Source organism: Theobroma cacao, chromosome 8 (assembly GCF_053813885.1).
Source record: "Theobroma cacao isolate CCN51 chromosome 8, ASM5381388v1, whole genome shotgun sequence".
NCBI classification, from domain to species: Eukaryota; Viridiplantae; Streptophyta; class Magnoliopsida; order Malvales; family Malvaceae; genus Theobroma; species Theobroma cacao.
Window position 1 is genome coordinate 81,594 of NC_142646.1, and position 15,320 is coordinate 96,913.

At 41.4% G+C, this 15,320-nt stretch overlaps 1 protein-coding gene across 1 annotated transcript; it reads right to left on the reverse strand.

Annotated features, from left to right (window-relative positions):
* Positions 1-479: 479 nt before the first annotated feature.
* Positions 480-2,294, reverse strand: LOC18591139 (elicitor-responsive protein 3-like). The gene is made up of 7 exons (XM_007017086.3): positions 2,135-2,294; positions 1,939-2,043; positions 1,700-1,826; positions 1,527-1,598; positions 1,397-1,442; positions 1,006-1,291; positions 480-757 (listed from the first exon to the last, which is right to left on the reverse strand). Exons 1-7 carry the CDS (start codon positions 2,175-2,177, stop codon positions 723-725), a joined length of 714 nt encoding a protein of 237 aa, XP_007017148.1. The 5' UTR covers positions 2,178-2,294; the 3' UTR covers positions 480-722.
* Between the last annotated feature and the right edge of the window lie 13,026 nt (positions 2,295-15,320).

Here is a 15,320-nt window from a genome sequence, read left to right on the forward strand (position 1 = left end):
CCCATTGAGTAAAGAATAAGTCAATCACATTTATAAGTTGATTAGATATACAAAATTATAATAAAGAGTTTTATCATGTTTATTCTACATTACATATTTTTTGTTTGACATAGAACTTTTTCCTTTGGAGTATTTGTACATATTTCATTTCTTAATTATGCTTCAAATCTTCCATATTGTCAGTTTTTAACACTTACGCTGAAGTGTGCAGTTATGGTTTGTTTGACCACTTCATGGGACATTAAATGAGCTAATAGAAAGGCTGAATTATGACCAAAAACAGTCCAGGGATATCTTGATCAACTTGGCCATATGCGTACTCATATTAATACCGGGCAGTCTAAATGGAAAAGTCAAATTGCTTGATCACCATTCATCTCACACAACTAATTGGTCATCGGTGTTCTATAATTTCATTTCCGATGCTTGAAAATACCACCAACTTGAGTAACAGGAAGCTGAATACAGCTACCACCAACTTGAGAAAACCACTTTTTATTGTCCACAATTGCACAGCAGAGTAAATTACAAGAAACCAATTTCGCAATATATAAAAAACAACATACAGATTCAAAAACGGAAATATGATCACCCAATGCAATAAAACTTTCCGCATACATCAGAATAATTACAAAGGCATTGTGGCTTCAAGCATGAATTCTTTTAGCTTCTGTTCATATGTAGACTTTTCTCTGCTTGCATGACATTAATGACAAAAGTGCTCAGTAGGGTGGTGGAGGATAGATTCCGGCCCGAGCTGTGGCAATAATCAAAATTCAGATAAAGCAACGGACAAACATGGAAATTTGGAGAATAATAATGGGATGAGATTCAGAGAGTGCCACAATCATAAACCCCACAAAGACTAAAGTTTCAAGATCTTGCATATTTGATCTTTAGGAATTAGAATGCATCAATCACACAGCAGCTTAAAAAGGGAATTGCATATATAATTACTAGCTAACAGAACTGTGAGAAAACACAGAATGAAGAAACAAAATGTACCTGGTGGGTAATAAGATGAGGCCTGAGGGAGAGGTGGGTATGTTTGTGGAGGATAACCTGCAGGAGGAGCCTGGGGAGAATAGCCAGCGTATGGAGATGGCGGATACGTTGCTGTACTAGTAGGATATGACTTGTAAGGAGATGGGGCAGCATATGGCAACGTAGCTGGGTAAGGAGCTGGAGGTGCCGCTGGTGCGTGACCATATGGTGAGACCTGGGTGAAGGGGGCAGATGGCGCATATTCTGGCATTGATGGAGCTAATTTTGCCTTGCATTGTTGAGGTTGCTACAATTGAAACCATGGTTATTTGGTCAGGTCTATATATTTATGTATGTATCCAACTGTAAGGCTAATGGTGTTCTGCAAGCACATGGAAACCAGGTAACTTACTGTGGCGTTAGAGTAGTGCAATATGAGTCTTACTTCTCCTGAATGCCTGTACCGAAAGAAATCTATCAGAGCTGTAAACAATGGCTGGGTCTTGGTGATAAAAGATTATACAAGCTTCTATTTAACTAACCTGCCAGTTTTGCTCTGAAGTGGCCAGGTGCAATCATCAAAACCTTGGGAAAGGGCTTTGTGGAGTTGAATCCTGTGAAACAAGACCACACATCAAGAACAACTCAGTTAAACTAGAGAGTTTAAAGGAAGTTAGTTTGTTCCTTTCAATAAAAACTACAGAGTGAAATTTACCTTCCACTGCCAATAAGATCATCAGCAACGAGGGTATTGCTGTTCCAAACCACTACATTCAACTCCCTGAGGCCTTCAATAAGTGTGAAAGTGAACTTCTCTTGGAAGGTAGGATTCTTACCTCCATCTAACCAAATTAGTTGGAAACGAGATTTGTTAATTTAGGAGCTTTACTTAGAAGATAATGTGCAGTTGCTGTCATATTAGCAGATTGGATGCCAAGAGAGACAGATATATACCTGTGCAGGTTTTGGTTCGGTACTTGGCACTTCCATATTCAAGACAGACATAAGGATCCTGTCTTGATATCCATTCCTTGTCTTCCAAGTTGTAACATCCAACAACTGCAAAGTAAATTAAACTCAGCGTGGGATACGTGTTAAAAAGTTGAGGATGGCGACTGGGAATAAGGCGCATCATATAAATGAATCATACCTGTAACCTCAAAAGGCAGGCCTTGGATTCCAGAGATGGACATGAATGCAAGTATGCAAGGACTGTGTGGTGAACAAAAAGCTGTGTCTTGAACAAAAAGCTGTGTCTTACCATGGAAATGGAAAAACTAGTACAAGTATTTATAGGGATGGAGGAAATAATCTCCCTTGCAAAGAGTTGACGAAACTGTTTTAGTCATCCTGGTAGCTGTATTAATCATGAGGCGCTTGAATTATTTATGGCAGATATCCATCAACTTGCCAAAGAATATCAGGTTTACACTCTAGTTGCTGAAACATATATAGAAAATGCGTAAAATAGTAATTTTTGTTTAATTAACACTCAAAAGTCAAAAGAAAGTAGGGTAAAAACCAGTTGGATCGAACGAACTATGACGTGGCAATCATAGTATAGTATGGTTACCCAAAATTCACTGAAAATGTGAACAGAGAATTGGATTTGTTATATTTATTCATATGTGTAATTAAGGAATTATAAATTTAATTGAAGGAATTGCAGCTCCGCTGGAAGTCGGGAAGGTCAATGGCTACATTAACGTTGAGATTATGGATTCAACTACAGGAAAGAAGGGGGCTTGCTCGTCGGTTGTCTTCCCCCAACGTTGACGATGAAGCGTTTCGACTTTCGAGCAAACTCATTCGAAGGGGGAAAAGTCAATGGGCACATTGTCAACATGCCAACTCAGTCTTGTTTGCCGATTCTGGTGATGATTGTTGACTTGGGTGATGTTTCGTAGGAATTAACTGGTTCATGCCTTATATCCTCTTCGTCTGCATGACCAATTCAAATCAAACCAGCCTCAGTGGGTAGATCTCTGTCTCAACTACCAATAGGAAGAGGACAGGAGCTTTGCTGATCGCATTTACTCGTTCGTTATGATAGAAGATGACATTTTTTAATGATTGTACGGGCACCCCTGTTTGATCTTGTTTGATTAGAGAATGAGCAAATAAAGAACATATTTACGTGTTTTAATTTCCAGAGTTGCCGATGAGTCACACAACACAGTGTACCAATGGCCCCGGCCCCCCTGGCCTTGCCGGCCTTCACCTTAACAGTCAATAATAAACTGCTTTTTCCTAACGCATAGGCATGGTCATGGTCCAACAACCCGTAAATGGTCCCACTTCACCAATCGCAAGCCTAGTCTGGGCCAAGAGTTGGCCATTTGACCCAAGTTTGATCCGATGTATTGAATGTGGGACTTGTTTGAACATGGGCCATTCTGGTGTAGGCTCAGTAAAAATTAAGCAGCCTAAAACTTGGCCTTCGCTTCTCCTTAGCAGAATTTCGGGCCGCTCGCAGAGGAAATCCTTCACTGTGTTTGGCGATGAGTAACTTAATTATTAGTTGATATCAGAAGAATTTTTCCATCCTTGCTAGAAGCAAAGAGTGGCATGCCAACGAATAAGAACCCGAACTAGAAATATTTAGTTATGTACCTAGAACCCTATTTCATCCTGTAGACACATAAATTAAAAAAAATAATAATAATAAATAAATTAAATAAATAAAATAATAATAAATAAATTAAATAATAAATAAATTAAATAAATAAAATAATAATAAATAAATTAAATTAAATAAAATAATAATAAATAAATTAAATAAAAAAATAATAATAAATAAAAAAAATAAAAAAAATAAAAAAAAATCGGGATGGCTGGGCGTACGCCCAGCCATCCCGTCGCCGTCCCATCCCCCACCCACTACGCGGGATGGGGGGTTCTGGCCACCAACTCCAGGGGTGCCAGAACCCCCTCGCCGGGTTGTCCAAAAAATTGGACAACCCGGCTCTTTAAAACCCTGCACAAAAAAGAAACAAGAACAACAGTTAGCCACAACAAAAAAGAGAAACAAAAAATCAAAAAAAAAAAATCAAAAATCAAAAAGAAAAAAATCTGATCGGGGTTTCAATCGGGGATTTGCTCCGGTTTGGGGGGAAGAGACCGGTGAGTGGTGAAGGAAAAGGGATCTGTGGAGTGCCGGTCACCGGCGGGAGAAAGCCTCCCGAACCCATTTGGGACGTCGTCGACCGAAGGAAAAGGGGGTGCCCGATCAGTCGATCGGAAGGGAAGAAGTGCGAGGAAGCCGGTGAGAGATTTGGGGGAGAGAAGACGGGACACCGGCGCCGGAAGAGAGAAGAAAAAGATTTTTTAGAGAGAGAAGGGAGGGTGCCGCCGCTAGAGAGAGAAAGTGAGGGTTGAAAGTGAGGAGAGAAGGAGAAAAAGGGGGTTAAATACCTAGGTTTAGGGGGGCAAAACGGTGTCGTTTCGGAGAGGCAAGCAGAAGCTGAAAGGACCCGGCCAAACGACGTCGTTTTGAGCGGCTTCGCAGGCATCAAAACGGTGCGTTTTGAATCTCACCTTGCGGGCTTCCAGAAGCAGGCCTGGCATAGTGGATTTGGGCTCCCACGGACCGCCGGGTTGGGCCGATTGCAGCCCAACAAGGTATAATCTGTTTTACTTGGGTCTAGCCCATTTTAATTTAAATGCATTTTATCATTTTTTAGGAATAAATATTTATATTTAATATTAAAAAAATAAAAATAAAATAAAATAAATAATAATAATAATGATGCAAATATACATATATATATTATATTATATTTTTAGATAAAAAAATAAAAAAATAAAAAATGAAAAAATAAAATATATAAAATAAAATAAAAAATAGTGATAATAATAAAATGAAAAAACAAATAAATAATAATAATAAATAATATAATTGGAAGAAAATATTTGAGTATTACCGCCAAAGAGGGGGCAAAGAGTTGCCTCTTTCGGGCGGATGTTTTCCGGGTACGAAGTTCGAGACGGATTTTCACCGAAGCGTCGGGATAAATCTGAACTCTAAATTTCAAAACCCATTAAGTCAAATAGTCATTATTGGAAAATAATATATGTAGAAAGATTTTGTTAATTCAAATAAATATTACTAAACAAAGTTAAATTAATCGTTTAAAAGTTAATTAATTAATTATTTATTAGACAAGCTTTGTAAACAAGTAAAAATTGACCAACAACAAACATGGATTTAAATAACCAAAAAATAAAGTATATATAAAAATAATAACTAAATAATAATAAATAATAAATAAATAATCAAAATTTTTTAAACAATCAATAAACGCGTGCATATAGATACCATCATTTTACACTGTCATTGCATGCCACTCATATTTTGCAAATGGCGCGGGAATCCCGATGATAGGATTTCCCCGAGGAGCTCGTAGAGACGAGTTCTTCCGGGGATATCTCTAGGTGAGGAGAATTTCGAGACTTCACCAAAGCGTTGGGATAGTCTTCGAATAATTTTCCAATAAAAGATTACCGACTCCATCATTTAAAATAAACAAGTCACGACATCATTCTACGCTTGCATCATATGCATACGTAATACCAAATGAATAACTCAGTCTGACAATTCAATAAAAATTTAATTAATAAAATAGGGATTAAACTAAGAAAAGGCTATATTAAGATAACTTAAGATTAAATGGTACCGTTCGTAGAACGGGCGTCACGGAGGTGCTAACCCTTCTCCGTGCGTAACCGCACTCCCGAACCCATCTCTAAAACGTGGACCAGTTCTCGTTCTTTCGACGGACCTAAAATTAATTTAGGGCTTCGTCGATTAAGAATCGAGTTAATAGGTGACCAATCACACCTAGATAAAAAAGATTGGTGGCGACTCCCACACCTTGTTATTTTAATTTTCGCCCCGCGTCTGGCGGACGGGTTCTCGGACCCGCACGTCACGACAGATGGCGACTCCGCTGGGGACATCGAGAGTCAAGCCATTAATTAATCATAAGTTATCTTTAGCCTTGAATAATTTGTTGTTTTCCCTAGCATCAATTTTGCATATTTTTGTTTAATGCATTTATTTATTTTGCTATTATTACTTCACTATTTTAATAATTGCGAGAAATTTAGGATAAGGGGAATGTGAAATTATTGGTCCAAGGTCGGTATATTCCTTCTCACACACTACACATCTTGCATTCATGCATAAGCCTTCCACCCGGGCTTTATCCTTGATTAGGAGGGAGTTAAGTAGCTACGCTCTCGTGAGGTGATAACCTCCGCATGGGCTAGTGAAGACTCCCACTCAAATCGAACCTAGTCCGTTTGAAGCCTGTAATGGGTGAGGACCGGGGTGCCTTACTTGTCCGTGTGGACGACAGTGAGGAACGATTTGGGAACCTTTAGCTCCATTTTCAACCCAAACTCAGCATGTAGAATGCCGAGAGTCGCCTTTGCTTAGGTAGAGCTTCACCCGTGAGAATATACCTTTTGACTAGGTACACATGAAGGAATTTTCATAATCCCCTCGTTCTAAATCCTTCTCCGCGAATAATAAAGGTATCAGGTTACTAATTACTTTCATTCATCTTTTAAAATTTTTGTTTATAGTGCTAACTTGATTTTCTTTGTCATATGCATATTTGCATCATAATAGGAAAAGTATTTGTCACCTGACAACCATTAACAGAGTAGATCCAATTGCATACATGGAGTCGTCATGGCCATCCTCCAGTTACGATGGAATTTATCAAGTGACTCAGCATATGGCGAGTACCCAACAAAGTGAAGGAGATTGCTTGTCAAAGGATCACTTCTCATCACTACCTGATAGGGTCCACCTTGATCTCAAACAGAACGACTTCACCGATTTGCTCAACATATGGGATAAGTGGGGGGCTACCACTCGAGCAAATTTCGATAGGAAATATGGTCACATTGCTCGACTCCTTAAGGTCCAGGTAGATGAACAGTTGTTGAAGGCCATTGTGCAATTTTGGGATCCGTCGTATAGATGCTTCGTGTTCAATAAGGTGGATATGGTCCCCACGATCGAAGAATACTCGGCTCTCCTGCAAATCGATCTCGATAATCCGGACAAGATATATTGGAGAGGGCAGAAGACCGGACACAGGCGAAAGTTAGCCAAGATGATGGGTATTACTTCGGCGGAAGTTGATCAGAACCTAAGGAAAAAATGGGACAATGAATGTATCCCGTGGAGTTTTCTACGTGGTTATATCATGAAGCAACGAGACACCGAGCAAGGACAGCTTGTGATGGCCTTGGCAATTTATGGGCTAGTGATCTTCCCCAAAGTTTTGGGACATATAGAAGTCAGAATTATAGACTTCTTCGAGCAAGTCGTCAACAAGGCCAATCCTTCGCCTTCTATTCTAGCGGAAACTCTTAGATCACTGAATTACTGTCGAAGAAAAGGTGAGGGACGATTTGTGGGATGTGCACAGCTTCTTTCCATCTGGATAGTGAGTCACTTTGAATGCAAGGTCGATAAGTTCAGAAAGCCATTTCATCCGCAAACCGCCCCTATCAGAGAATTATGTGAGAGTGAATGGCCAGAAAATAGGACTAAGGAGCAATGGATCTCTAGATTTCGGGAACTCATGAGTGTGGAAGTGACATGGAGAGCTCCGTGGATGCCGCATCACCCGGTCTTGTACAAATGTGGAAACGAACCTTGGGTACCGTTAATGGGGCCATGGGGAGCCATCAGTTACGCCCCAATTATGGTGATAAGACAATTTGGGTCAGAACAGTTTGTACCGATGACACACCGACTTAATACTTTAGAGTTTGCTTATGGAGAGCCGGGTTTTCTGAAAAGGATCGAGGAAATTGCGCAAGCTTGGAAGAAAACTAGCCGAGTTGATCAAGGGAGGTACACCGATGAAGTGACTACCGGATATCAGATATGGCATGACCAACGAGTTAAGGATGTGGTATATCCGAAAGAAGATGCACTACGTGGCCCAGTTGATCCAGAACCACGAGACGCTTTGCTCGAAAGTGAGTTGGCTCGAAAGAAGTCCGAAGCTGAAAATGCCAGTTGGAAGCAACGGTATGAAGACCTCCAAAAAGAGTGTGAGAAAATGAAAAGAGAAGTAAGTGAGCAAAGAAAGAAAGTCCGGAAAATGGAAGGGAAGTATGAGAGCCTGAATGATAAGTTTTCTGCCACAACCAGTGAACTTCAAAGGGAAATACAGGTGAGAGAAAATCAGGGCAATGAACTTCAAACGCACAATGATGGGTTAAGAAGACAAGTGCGATTTCAACAAGAGTCCATCCAATTACTAAGACAGGAGTATGAAGAGCTCGAATGGGTCATGACGACTTATCAACAGGAATATGAGCGCCTCAAGCAACAGAGCACCAGAATCCAAGAATGGGGTGAATCTTACAGACAAGCTTATACAGAGAAGTACAACCAGATGGATTACTTGGTTTGGCAAATGAGGGAGATGGCTTACAAGGCGAGAAGCATGGCTTGGAAGACGGACATATTAAGAAGCCAGATCTTTCCAGTTAGAAAACATGAGCAACAGTTGATCAAGTATTTAGATGAGGTGTATAGCCATTATAATAAGATTGGCGAATATTTCTAGATGGCCTTTGAGTTGTAATCTAAGACAAATATCTTATGCAATGGATGACTTTTGTTGTTGGGTGTCATGTGATGAATACTTTTAGTACATAATCATTCATACATGCATAAATCATCATTTCATGGCAATAAGTATTTTCATTTAAAAATAAAGATAATGGGTTCACTCATGCATCAAATACGCATCTAATTCATGTTTATGATCAATAATAAGGTTCCAAAATAGCTCGACCACCTAAGCCAAGTGATCAACGTGTTCATAATACGCGTCAACGAGCGAGGATCATGGAAGAAGAACAAAGGGAGCGAATGGACAGAATGGAAAGAGCTCAGGAAGAAATGAGAGAACAGTTAGCAAAGATGATGGAATTAATGATGAGTCTCAGTAAAGGAAAAAGAGCGATCGAAGAGCCAGCTCCGTCAGAAAACCCACCAGCACAAGACAGTGGAAACCAAAGGGAAGATCCACCCTATCCCCCAGGGTTCACTCCACCACATGCTCAAACCTCTCAAAGGGTCCACCCTCAAGTGATCCCACCCGTCTATTACAATGCACCACCCCCGCTAGGCCATCAACCGATTCATGGGCAATTTGGGCCATATTCTGGGATAAATCCTGCTGAACCAATAAATGTCCCAGATTTAGACGATCCGAAGGAGCAAGAAAAACTAAGAAAGGACTCGTCACAAACAGGGGAAAATGAAAAAGACCAGAAAAAGTATGATCTGTTGGAAGAACGTCTTCGTGCTATCGAGGGAGTTGATAGGTTTGGTACCATGGACGCAACCGAGCTATGCTTAGTGCCGGATGTATTGATCCCTGCCAAGTTCAAGGTTCCGGAATTTGAGAAATACGACGGAACAAAATGTCCCATGGCACATATTACTATGTATTGTCGGAAGATGGCGGCACAGTCTCACGATGATAAATTACTGATCCATTTTTTCCAAGACAGCTTGACTGGGTCAGCTGCTCGGTGGTACGTACAGCTAGATCGAAACCGTATTAAGACCTGGAAAGACTTAGCAAGAGCCTTCATAGCCCAATACAAGCATGTGGCTGAATTAGCCCCTGATCGTTTGTCATTACAAACTATGGAGAAGAAGCAAAGCGAGAACTTCAAGGAATATGCCCAAAGGTGGAGAGATACAGCAGCGCAAGTTCAGCCACCTCTCACTGATAAGGAGATGACTGTTTTATTCATAAATACCCTCCGAGCTCCATTCTATGAACGCTTGATCGGCAATGCCACGAAAAACTTTGCAGATTTGGTCTTATCGGGAGAAATAATAGAAGGAGCTATAAAAAGCGGAAAAATTGAAGGGCATGAAGTTGCCAGCTCAAAGAAAGGGAGTACGCCCAAGAAGAAAGAAGGGGATGTGCAAGCAGTCGCTCACGACAGCCAACAAGCCCACAACTTTAACCCATATTACCCGTACCCTCCATACCAACCCTTTTATCCGCACATAGGCAATATCACACAAAATCCATATGTGTACCAACCCGTCCCGCAACCAACATTTCAAACCAATGTCCTTCCACAAACTCCACCACCAAGACCGGTAGCTTCAACCAATAATCCTGGCCATGGTCAAAGAGGACCTAAAACCACCCCAGAAAGACCAAAGTTTGATCCTATTCCAGTCCCTTACACTACATTGCTGCCACAACTCATAGAAAATCGACTCCTTGCTCGAACCCCTTTAGAACCACTTCGACCACCCTTCCCGAAATGGTATGACCCGAATGCCCATTGTGATTACCATTTTGGAATTCAAGGGCACTCCACCGAGAATTGCACTGCTCTAAAACACAAGGTCCAAGCGCTCGTTAAGGCAGGGCTTTTAAATTTTGCCAAAAAAGACAGCTCGAGTGTTGATGGGAACCCGTTACCTAATCATGGAAGACCGACTGTGAATGCCATACATGAAGGGATGATTCGAAGGGTGAAAAAGGGTATTGATGAGATTCAAACGTCGATGGATAAAGTGTTTGAGGCGTTGTCCAAGATAAATGTCATCACTCCAGAACCCATCGACACAAAGGAATTGGGGCATGATCTCGCTTATTCTTGCAAATTTCATATGGGGGCAATTGGGCATTCCATTCAAAATTGTGATGGCTTTCGCCGTAAGTTGCAAGAATTGATGGACTCATCGGTAATTGAGTTTTATGAAGGAGCTGAAGAGAATTTGGTCGGAACCATAAATGGAGACACCCCAGCTGAAGTGGCATCAAGTTCATTCGGGGCAAACAAACCTAAACCTCTCACCATCTTCTATGAAGAAAACAGAAGCCCGATGAATGATACGTCCCCAACTATGATCCGAAATGGTATCACCATCGAAGTCCCCAGCCCATTCCCTTACAAGAGCGATAAGGCTGTCCCATGGAATTATGAGTGCAATATTTTGGGCACAGCTTCATCCGCCCCCCAAGCATCTTTTGAAGACCTAACTGGTGTGGGGGGTATAACGCGAAGCGGGCGATGTTATTCCCCTGAGGTAGCAGAAAGAGTTGGAAAAGGGAAACCATCACAGGGAGAGGGAGGCCTAAAGAAAGCAGATACCGTTGCCAAGGACCAAGTTGACGAATCCGTAGTTGCCCCGAACAGTGAGGTCAAAAATCCTGTCACCGAGAAAGAAGCGGGTGAATTTCTCAAGTTTATCAAACACAGTGAATACAGTGTGGTAGAACAATTAACCAAGATGCCCGCTCGCATCTCGTTGTTGTCTTTACTGTTGAATTCGGAAGCACACAGGAACGCACTGCTCAAAGTCTTGAACCAAGCTTATGTGGCACAAGATATATCAGTGGAAAAGTTAGACCACATCGTGGGGAACATTACAGTGGGAAACTTCATTGCCTTTAATGATGAAGAAATACCATTGGGTGGTCGAGGAGGTAACAAAGCGCTGCACATCACCATCAAATGCAAGGACCATGCCGTACCTAGGGTTTTGGTCGATAATGGTTCTGCTTTAAATGTCATGCCTCGCTCTACTTTAACCAAGTTGCCAGTAGATGTGTCGTATATGAGAACCAGCCGCATGGTTGTAAGGGCTTTTGACGGGACCACAAGGGAGGTGGTAGGAGACATTGAACTACCGATAAAAATCGGCCCTTGCATTTTTGAGGTCCAATTTCAAGTCATGGACATTGCCCCGTCCTACAATTGCTTGTTAGGGCGTCCATGGATTCATATGGCTGGAGCCATACCATCTTCCCTTCACCAAAAGGTTAAGTTCATAGCTGAAGGCCAACTGATAAGTGTATGTGCGGAGGAAGACATACTGGCTATTCAACCATCATCTGCTCCCTATGTAGAGGCAACAGAAGAAGTCCCAGAATGCTCTTTCAGATCTTTTGAATTTGTTAATGCTACTTATGTGGGGGAAAGAAAAGTGATACCGACCCCTCGTTTGTCAGTAGCCACTAAAATGGGAGTTAAGCAGACTGTGGGTAAAGGATGCCGTGCTGGTTTGGGGTTAGGAAAGAATTTACAAGGAATTAACCGTCCTCTGACTCCAATGAAGAACGAAGAAAGGTTTGGTTTGGGGTACAAGCCTACCAAAGAAGAGAGAAGGAAGCTGACAGCTCAAAAGAAGATTAAAAGGATGGCGCAACTTGAGGGAAAGAAAGAAGAATTCGGGGAACGGACAATCCCACACCTATATGAGACTTTTCACTCTGCAGGTTTCATTCATCCCGAACCGCCACCAAAGGTCAATCAGGTTCTACGGATATTTGATGAGTTATCAATCCATATGATCAGAGATGAAGAACCTGATGGGAAGATCCCTGTGGTGTATCCAGTACTGCCGGGAGAGGAGTTAAGCAATTGGACAGCCACGGAACTGCCCATCATCTTTAAGTCTTCCAAAATGTAATGAACAATTCTATCTAAATGCCTATGCCCAAGGGTGTTAAGATTAATTTCCTGTTTAAGTAGGGCTTTCTGTTACCTTCATCATTTGAATAAATGACAATGCATAATGTGTTTCATAATTCATCAATCTTTTGCATATTTCTTTTCATATATTCTTTTAGCCAATAAATACTTGCCCATACACCCGTCCAACTTTACCTGTTTGCAGGTCTTTAAATAATGAACACGAAGACAATCTAGACAACGATTTGAATATCGATTTTGAGATAATTCCGAACATTGATGAATTGAAAAATGAAGAGGAGGTGGATGACTACAGCTTACCCCCTGATTTGTCGAGAATGTTGGAACAGGAAGAAAAAGAGATTTTGCCTCATCAGGAACTCACGGAAATGATTGACCTCGGAAGTGGGGAAGAGAAGAAAGAGGTTAAGATTGGCACCTCGCTGTCATCCGATGAACGGCAAAAGCTGGAAGAATTACTCCATGAATATGTGGACGTGTTTGCTTGGTCATATCAGGACATGTCAGGTCTTAATACTGACATAGTTGTTCACAAGTTACCTTTGGAACCAGATTGCAAGCCTATTAAACAGAAGTTGAGAAGGATGAAGCCAGAGATGTTGCTGAAGATTAAAGAGGAAGTAAAAAAGCAATTCGATGCTGGATTTTTAGAGGTGGCTAAGTACCCTGAATGGGTGGCTAATATAGTTCCAGTTCCTAAGAAGGATGGAAAAGTTCGAATGTGCGTCGATTATAGGGATTTGAACAGAGCGAGTCCGAAGGATAGCTTCCCTTTGCCACATATTGATACTCTTGTGGACAACACGGCAAAACATGCTTTGTTCTCTTTCATGGATGGCTTTTCTGGTTACAATCAGATTAAGATGGCACCCGAAGATATGGAAAAAACTACGTTCGTGACCATGTGGGGAACGTTTTGTTACAAAGTAATGCCATTTGGATTGAAGAATGCAGGCGCCACTTACCAAAGGGCAATGGTAGCTTTGTTCCACGATATGATGCATAAAGAGATAGAGGTATATGTGGATGACATGATTGCAAAATCCCATACAGAAAGCGACCATACTGTCAATCTCAAGAAACTGTTTGAGAGATTGCGGAAGTTCCAGCTCAAGTTGAATCCGGCAAAATGCACTTTCGGTGTAACCTCTGGGAAATTGTTGGGGTTCATAGTCAGTGAAAAAGGAATCGAAGTGGACCCGGATAAAATACGAGCTATTCAAGAGCTACCACCTCCCAAAACGCAAAAAGAAGTGAGAGGATTTTTAGGGAGGCTGAATTACATTGCTCGATTCATATCCCAGCTCACCTGCAAATGTGATCCAATCTTCAAGCTGCTTCGGAAACGAGACCCAGGAGAGTGGAATGAAGAATGTCAAATAGCCTTTGATAAAATCAAAGAATATCTCACAAATCCACCGGTGTTGATGCCACCGACGGTCGGAAAACCTCTCATTCTGTATTTGACTGTGAACAAGAATTCCATGGGATGTGTATTGGGACAACATGATGAAACTGGGAAGAAAGAACGAGCCGTATATTACTTGAGCAAGAAATTCATGGAGTATGAGTCTAAATATTCTGCGCTCGAAAAGATGTGTTGTGCACTAGCATGGACCGCTCAGAGGCTCCGGCAGTATATGTTGTATCACACAACATGGTTGGTGGCGAAATTAGATCCCATCAAGTATATTTTTGAAAAACCCTGCCTGTCCGGAAGAATAGCTCGATGGCAAGTACTATTGTCTGAGTATGACCTTGTGTATGTGTCCCAAAAATCAATCAAAGGGAGCGCCATCGCCGATTTCCTTGCAGATCGAGCTAATGAAGATTATGAATCTGTAAGTTTCGATTTTCCAGATGAAGATTTGATGGCCGTTTTGCATGTAGAAAAAGTTGGTCCCAATGAACTTAATCCATGGAAGGTGTATTTTGATGGGGCATCCAATGCTTTGGGGCACGGAATTGGGGCAGTGTTGATTTCTCCAAATGGGAAGTACTATCCAGCCACGGCGAGATTGAATTTCAAATGTACTAACAATATGGCGGAGTATGAGGCGTTGGTACTGGGATTACAAGCAGCAATTGATATAAAGGCTGATGCGATAGATGTTTACGGAGATTCGACTTTAGTGATATGTCAAATGAAAGGTGAATGGGAAACTAGAGATCCAAAACTAGTTCCATATAAAAAGCTGGTTACAGAATTAAGCAAACAATTCAAAGAAATCAGCTTCAACCATTTGCCTCGAGAAGAGAATCAGATTGCTGATGCTTTGGCCACCCTCGCAGCGATGTTCAAAATAAAAGAGGCGGCCGATGTACGCCCTTTTGATTTAGAAGTTCGTGAAGTCTCCGCACACTGCCTAAATGTTGAAGAAGAGGTTGATGGTAAGCCGTGGTATCATGATATCATGCAATACATCAAGCACCAGGCATATCCTGAGAATGTCACCGATAATGACAAGCGAACTCTTCGAAGATTAGCAATGGGTTTCTTCCTTAGCGGAGAAGTGCTCTACAAAAGGAGTCGAGATCAAGTACTCTTGAGATGTGTGGATGTTGCGGAAGCCAACAAAATAATGAAAGAAGTCCACGAAGGAACTTGTGGAGCTCATGCTAATGGACATATGTTGGCTAGACAAATTATGAGAGCTGGTTATTATTGGTTGACGTTGGAATCAGACTGCATAAACTTTGCTCGAAAATGCCACAAGTGTCAAGTATACGCTGATAGGATCCATGCTCCACCAGCCCCATTGCACGTTTTCACGGCACCTTGGCCATTTTCAATGTGGGGAATGGACGTGATTGGACTTATT